The sequence below is a fragment of the Chionomys nivalis genome, chromosome 4, assembly GCF_950005125.1.
Source record: "Chionomys nivalis chromosome 4, mChiNiv1.1, whole genome shotgun sequence".
In the NCBI taxonomy this organism is placed as follows: Eukaryota; Metazoa; Chordata; class Mammalia; order Rodentia; family Cricetidae; genus Chionomys; species Chionomys nivalis.
The window spans coordinates 115,084,048-115,102,520 of NC_080089.1; the positions used below are offsets into that span (position 1 = coordinate 115,084,048).

Sequence of the window (18,473 nt, forward strand, 5' to 3'; positions counted from 1 at the left end):
TGCCTACCTAACCAGCACCCCATACCTGTCTAGGCTGCATCCTCTGAGTTGTCATGACAACTTTGACAGAACCATCTCAAGAACAACATGATATTTTATTGGATGAATCACAACTTAACTCCCCCTATACACGGGGCTATTTTTAGCTCCTGAGGGCTGGCCTTCGAGAAGGACTGATTCTCCCCACAAGCCAGAGTAGGCCTAGAATTTGAGACTTTGAATCCATGTTCCTCAACCCAGGTAGTAAACGCCACTCCACAATGTTCTGGGGAACCTGGCCCTCAGGGATCTGGACTGGGTTATTCCCTGTTGCTGGATTCCTTCAAGTCTGTGTTGGAGAACCCGCTTGCTTCTGATTTTTGCGGCATTGCATTGAGAATGGTAATCTTTGCCACTTCGTCAACCGCATTGCTGGGTTCGTTCAAGTCGGTGTCAGAGAACCCACTTGCTTCTGATTTCAGCAGCAGGGCATTGAGAATGGTATTCTTTGCCACTTCGTCAATCGAGATGTCAGACATTGACTCCTCAGATAGCATCATTGCAGTGACGTCCTGGCTTTTCCTCTTGGAGTCAATAGACTCTCTGTTGGTGCTGAGAAAAACCAGGAGACATTTTCAATCCTAACCTCTTCTAGGAGAGATGGGCTTTCTCATTCTTCTAGGTCCCCAGCTAAGCCAGGTCTTGGATCTTCAGGATCAGGCTGACTCCATCTCCCGACCCCACTAGATCCCTTTCTTTCCCGGAATTTTGGAGCTTTTCTCAGCGTCTCTGTAACTAGCTTTCACTGAATGCCTGCCACATGATGGATCTTTTACAATTAGGTTTAATCTTCTCAAACACCCTTTAGGAGAAAAGGTCCTAACACTGAAAGAATTTATGTCACCTTAGTTCCCTCGTCTCCAAGGATAATACCCCAGTCTAGACAGGCATATGGGGCAGGGCAAAGGGAGGCTCTATGGGCAAGGAAAGCCAAACATAGGGGGAGAACTGGCAGGACCTAAGCTGGACCCAGGCCAGTGATCATATCCAGAAGACCTGGGGAGACGGCTTTGAACAGGGTGATCTGTCATTGGGATGGACAATATCTGGCATATTCTAAATTCCCGGCACTTGTGACAAGCAGACCCTATTCATCTACCTTGAACCGTACTCCATGCTATCACAGAAAGGCTGGTTTCCTGTTTCTGGCACCAAGGAGGAGAAACACAAGGCCACAATGCAAGAGAGACAGCAGAAGAAGACAGGCAGCTGTGTTTTGATATTGTGGAAGACAGCCAGAGCTGAGATGCCACCAGCTGACCAGGCTAGAGACACCATTCCCAGACCTGTAGACCTGAAAGCAGAGTTGAGAACTGGTTTAGAAGACTTCTGAGGCTCAGAGGCTGGGTACAGTGAAAGAGAGAAGCTACCTAAAGTCATACCCACTGCTCTTTACCCCGTTCCATCCCAGTGTGTGACCTGGAAGAACCTAGTTCTTTATAGACTTAAGAGGGGTAGTTATTTCCCCTGGGCTGCCTTCTTGGATATACAGAGTCCAAGAGTTATTAATCATGTACACATCATAATGGTATATGATCTCACATGAGGAAAGGATACAGCTCTGGGGTCAAAAAGATGGGGATTCTATCACCAGGAACTCCTTGGGAGAAGATGCAGAACCTCACGGTAACCCAAACTCATTACAGGCACCTGGTGTGGGCTGGTTAGTTTTGTCAACTTAGCCCAGTTAGAGTATTTGGGAAGAGAAAGCCTCAGTTGAGAAAATGTCCTCATCAGATTGACCTAATGGCAAGTCTAGGGATGTTTCTTTGACTGATGATTTAATGTGGGAGGGACCAGCTCCCTGTGGTCCTGGGGTGTATAAAGAGCAAAATGAAGAATCCACGAGGAACGAGCACGGAAGCCACATTCCACCATGGCTTCAGATTTAGTTCCTGTCCCCAGGATCCTCTCCTGAATTCCCCATGAAGGTGTGCTGTGAGGTGAAGCAAAACCTCCTTTCCCCAGATGCTTTTGGTCTCAGCATCTACCACAGCAATAGAAAGAACTGAGGACCAGGTACCAGGCAGGGTCAAGAGTCAGACCCCACGATATGGTCATTATTCCTTGTCAATCGGACAGAATCTAGAATCACCTGGGAGACTGACCTCTGAGCATGATTGCAGGGGATCAGGTTACCTGGGCTGGGAAGCCTTCCCTACTATGGGCGGCACCATTCCCTTGGCAGGGATCCTGGACTATGCAAGTGGGGAAAGGGAGCAAGCAGTGACAGGGCATGCATGCAAGCATCGCTGCTTCCTGACTGTGCTGTCACGGAGTCAGGTGCTTCTAGCCCCTTCTGCCTTGCTCGCCCCACCATAAATGATCTGTTTCCTTGAACTGAGAGCCAGGACACACTCCCTCTCTGTAAGTTACTTTTGCCACGGTTATTGGATCACAGTGACATATAAAGAAACTAAGACATCATCCCTTACAAATGCCAGCTCTGCTACCCGCTGTGCATGACTGACAACAGGGGCCTTTCCTGACTTTGGCTTTGTCAACTGGAAGAAGGCAGATGATGGACAGCATTTGGGTTTTGTTTCCTGACAAGAGCTGAGTGAGCCAACCCATGCACACCGTGTTTCACACAGCAACTGTTTTATGGCAAATGCTCAGTCTTGGCACTGTCCCATCCCTCTCCTTCCCCTCAGACCACCACACTCCATACCTGAGGGCAGTGGGGAGGAGCTCACAGGTGTAGATGAAGAACACAGTGACACTGGCTGCCATGTTAAACTGTCCAAGCACTAGCATCAAGATTGTCGTCGACTTCAGCTCTGGGTGAAGACAGCATGGCCCTGAGTCTTGGGCCACCGAACCTTTGGGGCCTTCCAGCCTTCTCTCAGTCCCTTTCCAAAGGCAACTGAATGGCCCACCCCTACCACTTAGTCACCTAGCCAGCAGACTCAGACATTCAGCCAGAGGAAGAGTTGATCTGCATAGGCCCATTTAGTCCTGAAGTTACTACCGTGGGAGAGTTGAACAGGGCTTGGGGCAGGCCAAACCCTCTTTGGGCGAGGTAGTTTCTCTGAACCTGGAACTTGCTGATTCAGTGAGATTAGCTGGGCAGCAAACCTGAGACTCTCCTGTCTCTTTCTCCCCAAGAGCCAGACTATGAGACATACTGTCCTGAGTGCAGGGTAACCAAAGTCAACTCTTTATGTCTCTGCAGCAAGTGCTTAAAAAACTGAGCCGTGCCTCCAACCCTCAGACTTCTATCTCCAGAATCCTATGCTTAGTTTCTTGCCCACACATGAGATCTGTAAATCTGCCAGCTAGATTCAGTGCTCTGTGTAACAGCAACAATAATGTCAATACCAATAAACACCAGGCTATAGAAACCTAAGAAAGTTTCATTTTGTTGTAGCTAATCAATATCTGATAAAGTCAAGAGGATGCCCAGAGTTTCTCTGAGAGAAAGAAGGGGGCTCCTTCTGGAAGCATGCATTGCAGCCCCCCACTAGGCCTTGGCCATTGGTGGGGCACCATAGCTCTGTGCACTCTGGCCCCACAGACTGACCCGGGTTCACTGCCCAGGGATCTTTGAGTTGGTGGCAATAATACCAGACACCAGGAGCCAGGCAATGAGACCCTGGGAAAGCCCTCTGAGCAAGACTATTGGCATGGGTCCAGTATGCCACCTCCGATGTCCCTTGAGTAGATTATCCTAGACAGCATAGGTAGCTGGGAATGCTTGCCAATCAAAGGCTGCATATGAGAGGCACGGCCTGGGGCGTGAGTTCAAAGAAGACTCTGCCACCGTCTACTCTCATTTACCCACTAGATCTGCTTCCAGTGTGGACTGGAATGGAGTCCCAGAGACTGCCTGCCCTCACATACAAGGATAACTACTTTGGGGATAGCCTCAGTTCCTCTCTCAGGAGTCTGAATTTGGATACTGCTGTCTTTGGGGCTGGGGCTTCCTTGAGGGAGGGCAAATGATGCAGGAAGCCACCTGCCATGTGCTTTCTAGCCAGCCAAGAAAAGAGACACTAGGAAGCTCTGGAAGAGTTCTGGCTAGAGGCAGCCTCCCTGGCAGGTTGTACCTTGAGGGAGGAAAAGGAGGAAGAAACACGAGATGGTAGCCAGAATGAGGTTCGCGAAGAGGGTACACTTTCTCCCCAAATTCTTCAGTAGAACGAGGCAAAACAGACGGGCTGGCACCTCTAGAGTGCCTGGGAGCATTTGTCTGAGGTAGTTCTCTATCCCACAATCTTTCAACTTGAGGCCCAGTGTGAAATAGCTGTAACTGATGGAAAACCTGGAACAGAAGAACAAAAAGCAAGGGAGAGAGAAAGGAGGAGGAGGATAGAGAGGTGGGAGGAACAGCAAAAAAGAGAAAGAGAAGAGAAAGGAGAAAGAAGTGGAGGGAAGAGAAAGGGGAAGAGGAAGAGAGGAGGGGAGGAAGAAGGAGAGGAAGGAGGATTGAGTGTAGGAGGAATGGAACGGAGGCAGAGAGAAGACATGTGTAGTAGGAATGACCGAGACAGGCCTGGCTCTCGGCCTGACCAACCTCCATGCCGTTCCTGAGTTTGATGGCAGCCCCAGCCACTCACCACATACAGGCCATGGCCAAGACCACCTTGAAAAGGTGCTGATTGGTGTGGAAGTCCAGGATCGAGACCTTCTTCACCTTCTTTGCCGGCAGCTGCAGCTACAAGACAACAAAGCCAGCCATTGGCAGATGGGACCCCAGCTTGTTCTCTGCCCTCAAACACCAGGCAAGGCCTGCCCCTCCCCCAATGCTGGCAGGGCTCAGTTGTGTTGCCATCATTCTGAAGCAGTAGACTAAGATCCCATGAGAGGATGAGGAAAGAGGCCTTCCCACAGTCTGCAGCCCTGGCCTCACTCCTGGCCCAAGGCTTCTTACCTCATTCAGTAGATTTAAAGGGATGGTCTTCTTGTTCACCTCAGCTGCATAACACAGAACCTTTTTGGCCTCATCCACCTTCCCTTTGATCATCAGCCACCGTGGGGATTCTCGTACAACCCTGTGTGACCACCTCTCTCTTACTTCACAATTCCAGGATGCCCCATCTGTATCAGCATGTGACCAAGGAACCTTTAGGCCCCACCAACATCAAGATGCCTTCTGCTCCTTGGTGGCAGCCAAACCTTCTTTCAAGCCTCCACAAACCCCCCTGTTTAGTGATAACAGTCAGTCTCTTGATCCCTTTGCCCTGTGGTCTCTTTAACTACCCCAATCACCTCCCAGTTCTGCTTTCTGGCCCCAGGAGAACTGACTTCTCTGTCTTCTGCAGATATGTGAACACACTTACATACAATATATTTATTTATTTTTTTTACAGAAAGCAGCAAAGATGATTCAGAGTGGAACTTCCATGTAGAAATCTTAGCTGGCCATCTTCCTCCATGTGGTGATATGTGCCAGTATTCCTGCCTTGATGAATATGGTTTACCACATGAACACAGGGATGCCTCCCACAAGGCTAGCAGACTAGAAATAGGTTGTGATCTCTGACAGTGGCGGTATGGAGCAGAGCTGTCGGAACACTGCAGAGACAGTTGCATGGCCGTTGCTGTAGGTCACAGGACTTGTAATTGAAGCCTAGCTGACTGCCCAAAGAGAACCTGTCCACAGCAAACAGAGAAGCTGCAAAGGGCAGACAATGTGTATGATTTGGCAGGAAAACTAGACAGGAGGGAAGACAGAGGGAAATGCTGGCTTGGCATTATGCTGTCATTGTTTTAATTATTGGGGTACATAAGGGAAAGATTAGAAATTAGATTTTTGCAGAAATGCCTCTCCTGGGATTCATAGCTTCAAACTCAAGGGAAGGATTGGGAAATAAAGAGAAAGATTACAAGGTGGAAGTGTCAGGAGATATCTCTGTAAGATAGCTCCAACCTTAAATACAGAGGGGTACACCACTGTTCTGTCCAGGGAGGTCTCTGAAGTCCCATAAACCATATTGGCTATTACCTCTGCATGGCTGCATGCCAAAACAGGATGGTTAGACACTAATGCCAAAGATGCCACGGGCTCTGGTTTCAGCAAACAAATCAAGCTAAATCTGAGCCTTCAGCTTTCTCCTTACTGGTGAGTTCATAGCTTTTAATGGTGTTATACAGGCTACTGGGAGAGACCTGTCATCACGAATACTCTGCTCAGTTCTGGACCCTGTTATCAGCATGGCTCTGGCATAATAGTGGCTGGCACAGAAGTTACAGATGCGGTCAACTACCTCCATATGGGACTTAATGCTCACTCCACACGAGAGAACCATGTTTGGTACAGTAATCAGACAAAAACCTGTGGCTTGGGAATTGGTAAGCTCCAGTAGGGTAGTTACTACTATGGCTCTGGTAACCCAATGGAACATGCCTGCCAAATTGTTCTGTAGGCATGAATGACGCTACTGCTGCCAGGTGCACAGTTGAAGGAAAATCGCATTTTACATCAGGTTGTTGTTACTGCAGAGACTCATAAGCAGCCAAACTACGGAGAATAAATGTCTACTGCTACAACCTATACTGTGGCTGTAGCATATGTGGGCCAATCCTCAGGCCTAAGTGAAGGTACATTTCATCCAACAGCCTCTCCGAGGCTCTGGGAACACTGCAGAAGAATGTCACAGTGCTCCACAGCTCTTTTCTTTGTCCCTGACATGACCATTACTACAATAAAGCAGAGTCACTGTAGTGAACTACAGCAGACCTGGGCCCATAGTCATGGCAACAAAATCAACAGAATATATAGCAGATAACTAGGCTTATGGTCACAGGGCTACTAACATCTTCTCTTAGAGAAAGGGTGGGAGGGTCCCAAGATCCTCCACTAACTCTCTCCTGAGACCATAACCACTGCTCCCTCCTGTCTCTGATATATAATCTTGGGATATTAAAATTTGTAAAACATTAAGAGACTAGCAATGCCATGGAGAGGGACATCTTGGCAATGCAACTGCGTATGAGTTTCTCATATGCCACTAAGTGACATCAGTAAGCTTGCTCATTCACCAAGTAGACTTGATCTTTCTGTGGTCTGCTGGCTCTTTCCCTATTGGGAATGAATAGAAGTTTCTTTCATAATTCTTCATGAAAGTCAAGCCACAAGACTCCTGGTAATTCTTATATTGATACTCAGCCTGCTCCCTCTCTGTCTCTTCAACATCATAGAGTGTTGATGTTGGCCTGGTTCTCAGCCCAGGTTGCAACACTCTGCCCCAGGAAAATAAGCATGAGTGAGGCTTTACTTTGTCCTGCTTTTTCTGCTACCACATTTATCTTAGATAATGTAGGGGTCAGGATGAGAATGGCCCCACAAGCTCATATGTTTGAATACTTGGTACCCAGGTAGTGGAACTGTTTGGGAAGGATTAGGAGGTGTGGTCTCATTACAGGAGGTATGTCACTGGGGTGGGCTTTGAGCTTTCAAAGGCCCATGCTGTTCTGAGTCAGCCCCTCTCCCCTCTCTGCTTCACACTTGTAGATGAAGACGAAAGCTCTCAGCTACTGCCCCAATGCTATGCCTGCCTACCTGCTGCCATGCTCCCTGCCATGATGATCACAGATGCTCTCAGAAACTAAACCTCCAATAAACTCTCTTTTATAAGTCACCATGGTCATGGTGTCCTATCACAGAAATAGAAAAGTAGGTAATACAGATATCATAAAATATTGTTCCCTTTCTGTCTTCCCAATCCCATCAGTCTGTCAGACTCCACACAGATGACCAGTTGAAGCACTGAAGTGTAAGAAGGTGTGTTCAAAAATCATAGGGGAAAGAAACCTACTTGGTACTGAACATAGTGTACTTGTATAAAACATTATGCTTACTCTATGCCTTGCCCCAGACCTAGTATGACAGTGCATTGCATTCTTAGACCTTGGAAATGAGGATGTGACCAGGGTCATAGAAACAGAGCAGGTGGGAGCTGGATCCCTGATAAGATGTTCTCTATAATATGACAATTTCTTGCATCACTTTGGCCTCTAGCTGACTGCTGCAGGCATTCATTTGGGATGCCAGAGACAAAATGATCCCCCTATTGTGTATGCTCTTCCCTTCTTTCCCATGGTCTAGCTGTGATAAACCACAGCTTTTCACTCTGGAGCTGAGGGATTCTCGTAGGGAAAACCACCACACTAGCCCTTCTTCTAAAAGACAGGATATTAGCTATGTATCGACCAAAAATCAAATTCTAAAATAATTATTAGCTCTCAAAGACAAAACACAAGTGAGAAAGGCAGGGATGGAGAACTATACCTAGTATACTCAAGAGTACAAGGATGGCAAGATGTTTCTCTGGTTAAGAGCACTGGCTGCTGTTTCAGGGGTCCTTGGTTTGGTTCTCAGCACCCACACACTGCCTCATGACTCTCTAACTTAAGTTCAAAGGGCTCAGCTCCCTCTTCTGGCCTTCCATGTGCACCAGGAATGCAAGTGGTGCACAGGCATGCAGACAAAGCACTCATACAGATAAAAGAAAACTTGAACACAAGGTCTCTAAAAGAAGTAGATGGACTACTTCTAACTCAGTAGGTGCTATGTTATAAATTCTTGCATCTCCTGTGATAGTTAATATCACACAGCTGCTGTGGGACAACGGTCTTTTATCTTGTCACTTATATTATTTTTAATAAAATGCTGATTTGCCAGTAGCCAGGCAAGAAAAAGAGGTGGGGCAATGAGAATTCTGGGAAGAGGGAAGTTTGAGTCTGCAGTTGTGACCCAGCCATAGAAGTAAGATGTGACTGCCTCGCTGAAGAAGGTACCAAGCCATGTGGCTAGCATAGACAACTATAATGGGCTAATATAAGTTATAAGAGTTAATAAGAATCCTGAGCTAATGGGCCAATCATTTTATAACTAATGTAGACCTCTATGTGATTTCTTTAGGACTTAATGATTGTGGGAACCAGGCAGAACAGAACCCCCAACAACAAATGGTACCCACGTGGACAACTGCATCCACATAAGCCTGAGAGAGCTTGGGAAGTAATTTTAGACAAAAAAAAAAAGAATAGAGTTGAGCACCACTTATTGATAGCAGCATTTTCTCGGGTGGGCTCTGCTTGCTAGAGGCAAGTGTTCTCATTTAGCAGAGGCTTCCTGACTCAGCTTTAGCTGTAAAACTTTGCAGCTTTTTTAAGAGACCCTGCCACAAAACACTTAAATGGTGTTGATGAAAAACTGACCACATGATTTTTGGTTTCAGCCATAGCAGGAAAAAAGCCATGCCATTTTAAAATGTCGGCTTTCTGGGCCATCCTGCCGGCACAAATTCTGACTCCTTCAGGCAGGAGTCCTAGCTACAGAGCATTTTAGTGTGGTTTGTGATCACACTGCTGCAGCTTGCTTGCTGGCAGGGACATTGAAACACCATAGAGTTGTAGCAATACGCATGACTACAGCCAGTATCTCTGCCATGAGGCTGGAATCTCAGAAAGTGATGATCCAGCCACCAAAGCCATGGCTTTAACCTTAGCCATACCTCTTAGCAAATTAAAGACTCATGTGGTCAGAAAAAGAGATATACTGTGAAGAGAGAGTCAAAGATGAAGAAAACCTCTGGATGGATTACAGTGTATTAAAAATATATGCAGGCTGAAGTTTAAAGTACTTAAAATAAAAAAGAGAGCAGTTGGGTGTAGTGGCACACACCTTTAATCCCAACACTTAGGAGACAGAGGCGGGCAGTCCTCTGAAAGTTCAAGGTGTGGAAGCACACAACTTTAACCCCAGCACTTGGGAGGCAGAGGCAGGCAGATCTCTGTGGGATCAAGGACAACCTGGACTACAGAGTGAAATTCAGGATAGCCAAAATTACACAGAGAAACCATGGCTCAAAAATCCAAAAATTAAAAATAAAAGAAACAGAGGTTAAAATAAAGCCACATAAAGATGAAAAATACACAGAGTCTGGATAATGTATGTTATTATGTTCTCTTTGAATTGTCCTTATTCTCAGTTATCAAAGTAACATTTACTATTATAAGAAAGAGTGGCTGCAAAGAGATAGAACATTTTTAACATATGTCAGGTATTGAGGAAGGATTAGCTAAAAGAACATGTCTGAAGGAAGGGGCTGAAGAAAATTATGCCCCAGAGAATTCAGCCCTCTGAAGACAACATCAGCTCTAAGAAAGCACAGAAGCCAGGAGAAAGACTAAAAGATCTCAGGAGGGAATTCTGAGAAAGGATCGGGAGGATCCAGAGGGAGAGAGGAGAAACTAGGAACTTGTCATCCCAAACCTACTGGCTTTATATAGTTTTTAATAATATTTACCTATTATATTAGTAACCCTTGTATGGAGGTTGTATGTAGTGGGTGTATATGTGTTTATGTGTGTGGCAATGTATGTGTATGTGTGCATTCATGTGGAAGCCAGAAGTCAACATCAGGTGTCATTTCTCAGGAACCAACTTGTTGACAGAGGCAACTCATTCATTCCTGGGAGGCTGCCTGGACCATGAAATAATCACTCAGAAATTATATTATTTGCAATACTGTTTGGCCAATAGCTTAAGCATATTGTTAGTGAGTTCTTACACCTTAAATTAAACCATTTCTATTAATCTGTGTATCACCACGTGGCTGTGGCTTACCAGCAAGTTTCTGGTGCATCTGTCTCCAGTGGTGGCTATATGGCTTCTCATTGAGTCCACCTTCTTTCTCCCAGAATTCAGTATAGTTTTCCTGCCTATTTCTATTCTGCCCTATCACAGGCCAAAGGACCTTCTTTACTGATTAACCAATAAAAGCAACACATATACAGAAGAACTTCCCACATCTCCCCTTTTCTTTCTAAATAAAAAGGAAGTTTTTAACTTTAACATAGTAAAATTACATATAACAAAATAGGTATCAAGCCAGAATTACAGTTACAATATTTCTATCTACTTTATCTTTTATCATAACTAAGGAAAACTATAACTATCTATTCTTCAACTCCATCAAAACTCTAGAAGGATATAATATTACCTAAGTAAACAGAAAGTGCATTGTAAGCAACTTCCAAGACTCTAGAATTTACAGGGACATCTCACTGCCTGGACAGTCAACCAAAGTTCTTCTGTAACATTGGGGCACCCATCTGCAGCCTACAGGCCCATAGTATCCAGCAGACTTTTCCATGAAGCCAGAAATTTGAAGATCTGTTCTGACTTGCAATGGCAAAGTCCATCAGATCTTTCTTCTGTGTCCTGAGAATGTCTGGCAGACTCTTTCATGAAGCAGTAACCCTGAAGGACTGTCTTGCCTTCTTTAGGCAAATTTAGCAGTCATTTTTCTGTAGGTCCTCCATGTCCAGTTTATAGAGCATAAATCAAGCAGCCCAGGCAAGAGCAATTTCTTGCCCAAATGACTAACAAACTCCATAAGGAGCCTCTTTGATGCCCATCGTCCTCTTGAAGTAATTGGTGCTGCCAGAAGCAGATGTGTCTCATTTTCATGAAAAGTCTTAAGTTCTTAAAACATTTTAAATGCCATAATCTGTTAGTCTTTGAGAGATTTGAAGAATAACTATGCATCTCAAATTTATCTCTGTACATCTAGAAAACCTAACATGACTACAAGCTTGACTATTATAGATGACTATCTATTAACTTCTATTTCTTAACTATACATTACATTTTAAATGAGCTGCACAAATACAATACCTTAACACAAGAGCATAAATACACATATAACAAAATTGACCTTAAATTTCTATCAGTAAACCAAGATCCATACCAATATAAATCTATAAATAGCATATCCACCTTTAAAAGTAAGCAAACATTTAGGGAATTTGGGTGTAATTCTCTCCAAACTGTTTTCTGCTTTTTGTTGGCAAAGGATTGGCATGCGGGGGCAGGGGGGGGAGGGTTCACAAAGATCTTTTGGGGGATCTTGGTCCATCAAACCACATTAGTCTGTAAGGAATCCACAGGTTCTCATCTTCTGTGGAAATAAAAGTAGGATCTCTTTTCTAAAGCAACATGTCCTTAGACCCAAATTATGAAGTAAAGATACATACATATATATATATATATATATATATATATATATATATATATGTTTAAAAGATATATAGATACCTTTAAATATAAATATATATATTGGTTTAGCTTAGCAGCATGTACAATGAATTGTCTCTCTGCAGTGAAAAATTAAAAGAAAACACAATAACATTCATAATTCAGACTCTGTTTATATTCTATCTTTATGTAGCTTATTTTTTATTAATTTTTGTACAAGTTTACTCTTTTATATTACTTTTATTGTCTCTTTACTCTTTTTCTACTCTCTCTCATGCCTATGTATATTTATCCAACACTGTGACTCCTTTAGAGGTATTTTATTTATCTGAATCTGTTTGTATCCTTTTCTGATCAGGGCTGCTTTTATATTTTAATACTAAGCAGGAGTGGCTAGGATCAACTTCTTGGTCCTGCCTTCCAAAATGGATTGCCTCTGAGAGCCATGCACATTGTCCCATTTTCAGGCATATAGTAGGTTCCAAGTTGTTACATGAGCATACCGTGAGAGCCCCACCTTGAATTGCTGTCTGTGGTCCCCATATCTAAAAACAGCAAAAAGCTTGACCATGCCTCGGCTGACCACAAAAACCTCTTTCCCTTTTCCCCTGAAGGGTCATTTCTTGGGGGACACCATATACTCAGCTTCAACTCATGGGTCATGCTTCCAGCTCTCCTCCAGTGAAGTCAACTCAAGAAGATGACCATGGCCATCCCAAGCTTTCGGTCTCACGGCTTTAACCTTGACCCTTGCCTGTCTTGGACTTCTGTCACTCCCACTGTCTGACCACCTCTCAGGTTCTTCACTGAGGTGGAAAACGGCTTTGGTTCCTTCTCAGGTCATGATCCGCCCACCCACTTCCGTGTACCCCTTTACTTCCACCTATGAGATCCCCCCTTCCCCCCCCCCCCCCCCCGTGTATGTCCCATACTGGTTTACTCACCAGATATTGGAGACGATGGGAAACATGGGCGCACCAGCCATCAGGAACACGAGCCTCCAGTGGAAAGCCCTGGTGGCAACTCCTGACAGGAAAATGATCCCTAATCCCAGGAAGCAGTGCTGAAGGATGATCGCATGGGCCCGGTGCTCGCCCACCAGCCACTCCATGACTGTGCAGAGCACATGAGAACAAAATGTGGTCAGTTTGCAGTCCCCGGGAGGGCCATTCATGCAGCTGGTGGGCATGCCCCCCCTTCCCTGGACGTGAGTTTAGAGCAGAAAGTGTCTTCTGCCTGTTCCAGATCTTTCTCAGAGCTGGACTGTCTGCATCTCCCACCACACACCCCAATTCTTGATGAACCTCCTCAGACCCACACATGCCCTTCCATTTCTTCTGCTCCCAACCACTCCCTCTAAAACTTCTGCCTAACTTGTTCAGGGCCTCTCAAGGGGTCTGACGTGGGCTGAGACCAGAAACCACCCATCTTGGAGTGCTTTGCTGCTTTGACCTCCTTGGCCTGAGGCTCTGTAGAGAGGTAGTTCCCTTTGGCTTCCATGGGAAGAGGAGTCAGAGAGCCCCAGGAAAATGACAGAATACATTTGAGTCTAGGTATGGCTTTATATGCATTCAGGTGTTAGCATCACACAGCTCCTGGGGTAGAAGCCCTAGCTCCTTCCTGCTGTGTGGCCCTGAACAAGTTGGCTAACTCTGTGAGGCTCAGGATGAAAGGAGCAAAGCAATAGAGGGCTTGGCAGCTCCCTTGATTCTCAAGGTGCAGGTTACACAAGTAGCAAGAGGGGTAACAATTGGCATACAGGACAATACTGTTGGGGGATGAGGGTTAGGGGAACTCCCTTCTGACTCCCTCACACCCCTATTATTCCTTCCCCACTAGGTTTTAGCCTGTCCATCCCAGGTAGATCTGGCTCCGGCTCCCTCTTGAACTGAACCTATCTCCATCCCACCTTGCCCCATGCGAGTCAGTCACCTAAAGACGCACTGCTGATGAGATAGCCCACAGATGCCTGGGCTGCAATGAAGCGGAAGAACAGATACTGGTTAAAACTTTTCACAAAGGCTGTTCCGAAGCCGAAGATGAGGAGCCCCACAAGTGACATCAGGAAGACAAGATAGCGGCCTATCCTGTGGGTGTGAGGAGGAGATGCCACCAAGGGTCATACTTCCCGTGCCAGCCACAGTGGTGCACCTGGGCCAGGTTCTGGGTTACCTTGGGCTTTGGAGCATCCCTGCATTTACTTTCCCCAGCTTGAGATTCATTCAGAGTTCATGGGTTATGCCATCTCCTGATAAAGAGGCAGGGTGTCCTAAGGATCAGTGGGAACCCGGGATACTTACTTGTCACATAAGAACCCGAAGAAGAGAGACCCTGTCAAGATGCCCGCCATAAACACAGTCTGCATGTTCTCCTTGTTTGGTTCATTGCCACACACCAGGTCAAACTGCAGGTTAGACAAGGGCATTGTTAACAGCCTCCATACAGACCTAGCCCTTGGGGAAAAGAGACTGAGATTGACCCCGAGGGAACCCTTAGGTCAGTGATTCTCAACTTTTCTAAGACTGTGGCCCTTTAATACAGTTCCTTATGTTGTGGTGACCCCAACCATAAAATAATTTTGTTGCCACATCATAACTGATTTTGCTACTGTTATTAGTCATGGTATAAATAACTGATTTGCAGTATATCTGAAATGAGACCCCTATAAAGGGTTGTTTGACCTCCAAAGGTGTTGCAACCCATAGGTTGACAACCACTGCCTCAAGCAGATAAACTGACACTCAGGAAAAGGGACAGGTAGTTCTATGCAAAATGTCTTTACTCTGTTATCACTGGACTCCGTCTGTCCGGCACCTGGTAGATCCTGGATCTGAACCAGGAGAGAGGAAGTGAAGACATTGGGCCAGAAAGGACATTGGTGGGGACTAATTAAGCACAGGCACCAATATTGGTCCTGGGCTCTAACTTAGAGCTTCCCATTGACTAAAAAGACCCGGATTTCAACTCAGGGTAAGAACCCTGTGAGAAATGCCCAACACAAGTTTTTTTTTTTCTATCTGTAGCTTCTGTGCATTCTGCTTGGTTGCCTCCTGACCCGTACCCCTTGCCCTGTGCCTCTACGGCCTCAACCCAGGCTTAGATCCAAGGTCTGCCAGATGTGGGAGAGAATACAGGGGTAACAGAATAAAACACCCTATACACAGCTACCTATGCCCCATCTAAGGGCCCTTCATCTAAGGGTCTCTCCTTGACCAGAAGACAAGGGCCACGACATGATAAGCAATTCTCTGGACAGGTGGCAAGCCTGTCTCTACAGCAAAATGCACTCTAGCTTCCTGCCTAAGACAGGGAGGGCACAGGGCTGGGAAACAAAAACCCCAGGTTCCTTTTCTGGTGCACCCCTACGGAATGTGCTCAGGCCAATTGCTCCCTGTCTCTGTCTCCTTTTCTGGGTAGCCATAGTCAACACAACACCAGACAAAAGCATACCTCATTGATCAGGGAGTGCTTCTCAGCATAAGGGTAGATCCATCCATATCTGCATGTTTCTGTATAATTGAGGCCAAACTGGATGATGGAATCGAGATCCCACGACACTGGTACATACATGAGGCAGGTCTGGAAATTGCCATCGGGTGCTCGGGGCAGGGTCAGGTTCATCTGCTCAGCCACTGAGAGGTTGGGACCCACTTTCAGGATCCAGCTGGTGTTACAGTAGGGTTTCTGGGCCGCGAGCATGAAGCGATCTGAGAACATGAAGACGGACAGCAGAATATAGGGGATCAAGGTGAGGGCCACCAGCCTCCACTGGAATGTGCCGAACTCCCCCACAGCATCCAGAAGACTGGCCAGCTTGTCATCCCTCTTGAGCTCTGTGGCCTTCAATTTGCGTAACAACATCTCCAAGGACCAGGAATGGGAAGGAATGGAAATCTCATGCCGGAGTGTGCTCCTGGAATCCTGGGTTCCAAATGCAGACTCAGAATCGTGTTCTTCCATCTGTTCAAGAAAGGCTGAAGTTCAGTCCCCTGTCACCATTCCCCGTCATCAGATCCCAGGATGGGAGCCAAGGAACAGAAAACACCCTCTGCCTTGGATCAGTGAGTACATGGTCCCTTCCTGGTCTTCCAAAGTCTCTTATTTAGAATAATCCATTCCTCCTGGCTCAACTATTCAATTTTCAGTGCAATGGATATTTTGGATGTTTTAGAGAACGTTCTCCCTGTGAATGCCAGGAACTCTCTGATAGCTCCATCACCAGGAGCTACTCACACACCTGAGCAGCTCTCTGACTGACAGCTCCCTCACAGGGAGCTCCTCACACACCTGAGGCAGCACTGGAATTTCCAAGGCAGCTGGGAACTCCAGGGATCCCCTTCTTCAAATAAGTAAATAAACAATGAAGTAAGATAAACACCTGAATCAGCAGCAGGAAGGACTGGAGGGAGGGGCCAAAAGCAGTGCTTTGGTGCCCTTACCAGAAGGCTTGGAAGCCAGGGCTGGACTGTGGAACACAGCACAAGGGGCAGAGACAGCCACATGGAGACAAAGCAGTGCAGCAGGCAAGGGCAGGGAGGTGTGAGCAGTACTCAGGACACTGCCTTGGGATAGAGGAAGGAGCAGACTCTAAGCCTAACCCTGCGTTTGGAGCAAAAACCCCTCCACAGCACTAGGGAGGTTATGGGTTGGGAATGCTGCAGTCCCTTTTTCTGTGGAAACATTCTGCAAACAGAGGATGCAAGATTCTCAAACACCAATGGCAAACAAACATTGTGTCTGAGAAGCAAGGCACTATGAGATGACAACAGCTCACAGCCCAGGTTAACTTCTAAGTCTAAGAAGGGGTAGAAGGTTGCTTGAAATAAAAATACTAGAAGGGAAGTTAGACAAATATTCAATCCTGAGAGTCAGCTAGCTGGAATGTGCAGCTAGCACGTGGGGCAGGAATAAGATTTGGTAGGTGAACGGTGGCATGGGCCTAAGCAGAAATTCGAAAGAGAAACAGAAAAGGCAATCAACAATCATTTTTTTTCTCAAATTTAAAAACCATAAATCAATATTGAAAACCCAAAGCTTCTCTCAAGCACAATGGCAGAAACTCGTGGTTAAACACACTGTAATTAAGTCTTAGGACCCCAGGGGCAAGGAAGGATGCTGAAGCCCAGCCAAAGGAGAATGGAGAGCACAGCCAGCCTGCATGCGGTGTGTGAAGAACCAGGGTAGAATAAAGATGTGCATTGCCAGTCGGGAACTAAGTGGGCATAGAAGCAAGATGCCTAATCTGATGGAATTGACAAAAGATCTCAGGGAGACCGCCTGCGATGCAAACACAGGTCAATCAAAATGACAAGCCTGTACAAGAATTTCAAATATGGATTCTTCTAAGAAACAAGGGGACTGTCAAACTATGGAGGAGGAAAGAAGACGGGGGGGGGGGAGGGGTGGCAGACATGGCCCAATGGTAAGAGCACACGCTGCGTTTACAAAGGACTGATGTTCAGTTCCCAGCATCCGTGCTAGGTGGCTCACAACCACCTGGAAGTCTCGCTGCAGGGGATCCAACGACCTCTTCTGGCCTCCAAAGGTGTCTGTGTTTGTGTCTGTCTGTGTGTACATATGCTATTTGTGAGGGGAAGTCACCTATATTTTTCAGCACTTTCTGTGACTGAGAAAGCATGCAAGGTGAAGGCTTTGGAGCTACCCTGCCTATTACAGATTTACAGTTACTTCAATGGGTTGATAAGTGTTCACTAAAGGGAAATCAGTTCAATTCAGAAAAAAAAAAAAAACTAAGGAAGAAGACACAGACAAAGCGAATTCAGTAACTATAACTGGAAAAGTGAGCTCAAATTCATTGTCAAAACTTTTAAAGCCGTGCTGTTTCTGAGGACTGAGGAGCCTTCAGAGCTGGGGTTCAGCTGGTGTAAGGAGGCCACTAGGATCAAATACTTGAAGGTTGTAACCGGACCCCCAATTCTAGCTGCCATCTGCTATAGATCTAGAGCAACGTGGTTAGCCAATGCCACATGTTCCACCATGCCCTTCCCACGAGAGTGGACTAGAAGGTCTCAACCCTTGACCAAAACAAACCTTTCTTCCTTTAAGTTGTTTATATCAGCTATTTGGCCACTGACAGAAGTGATCTGCCTATGTGTCTATCATCTGTCTATCTATCTATCCATCATCCATCTATCTATATATCTATCACCTATCTATCTACCTATCTATTATCTATCTATCATCTATCTATCTATCGATATATCTATATAACTATCTACCTATCTATTGCCTACCTCTCTATCTATCCTTCTATCCATCACCTAACTACCTCTCATAATCTACTTGTATCTATAACTTATCTATCAGTCCTCTATTAACTATCTATTCATCTATCGATTATTAATCTATATATCAACTATCGCCTATCTACATATCATCTATAATTAATCTGTCTACCTATCATCTATAATTTATATATCTATCT

The 18,473-nt window shown here is 45.7% G+C and overlaps 1 protein-coding gene across 1 annotated transcript; it reads right to left on the reverse strand.

Annotated features, from left to right (window-relative positions):
• Window positions 1-299: 299 nt before the first annotated feature.
• LOC130873590 (solute carrier family 22 member 14-like) lies at window positions 300-15,988 on the reverse strand. The gene is made up of 10 exons (XM_057768425.1): window positions 15,479-15,988; window positions 14,329-14,432; window positions 13,961-14,115; window positions 12,973-13,141; window positions 4,913-5,033; window positions 4,599-4,696; window positions 4,089-4,303; window positions 2,711-2,819; window positions 1,139-1,333; window positions 300-582 (listed from the first exon to the last, which is right to left on the reverse strand). The coding sequence occupies exons 1-10, from the start codon at window positions 15,986-15,988 to the stop codon at window positions 300-302; spliced, it is 1,959 nt and encodes a 652-aa protein (XP_057624408.1).
• Window positions 15,989-18,473: the final 2,485 nt, after the last annotated feature.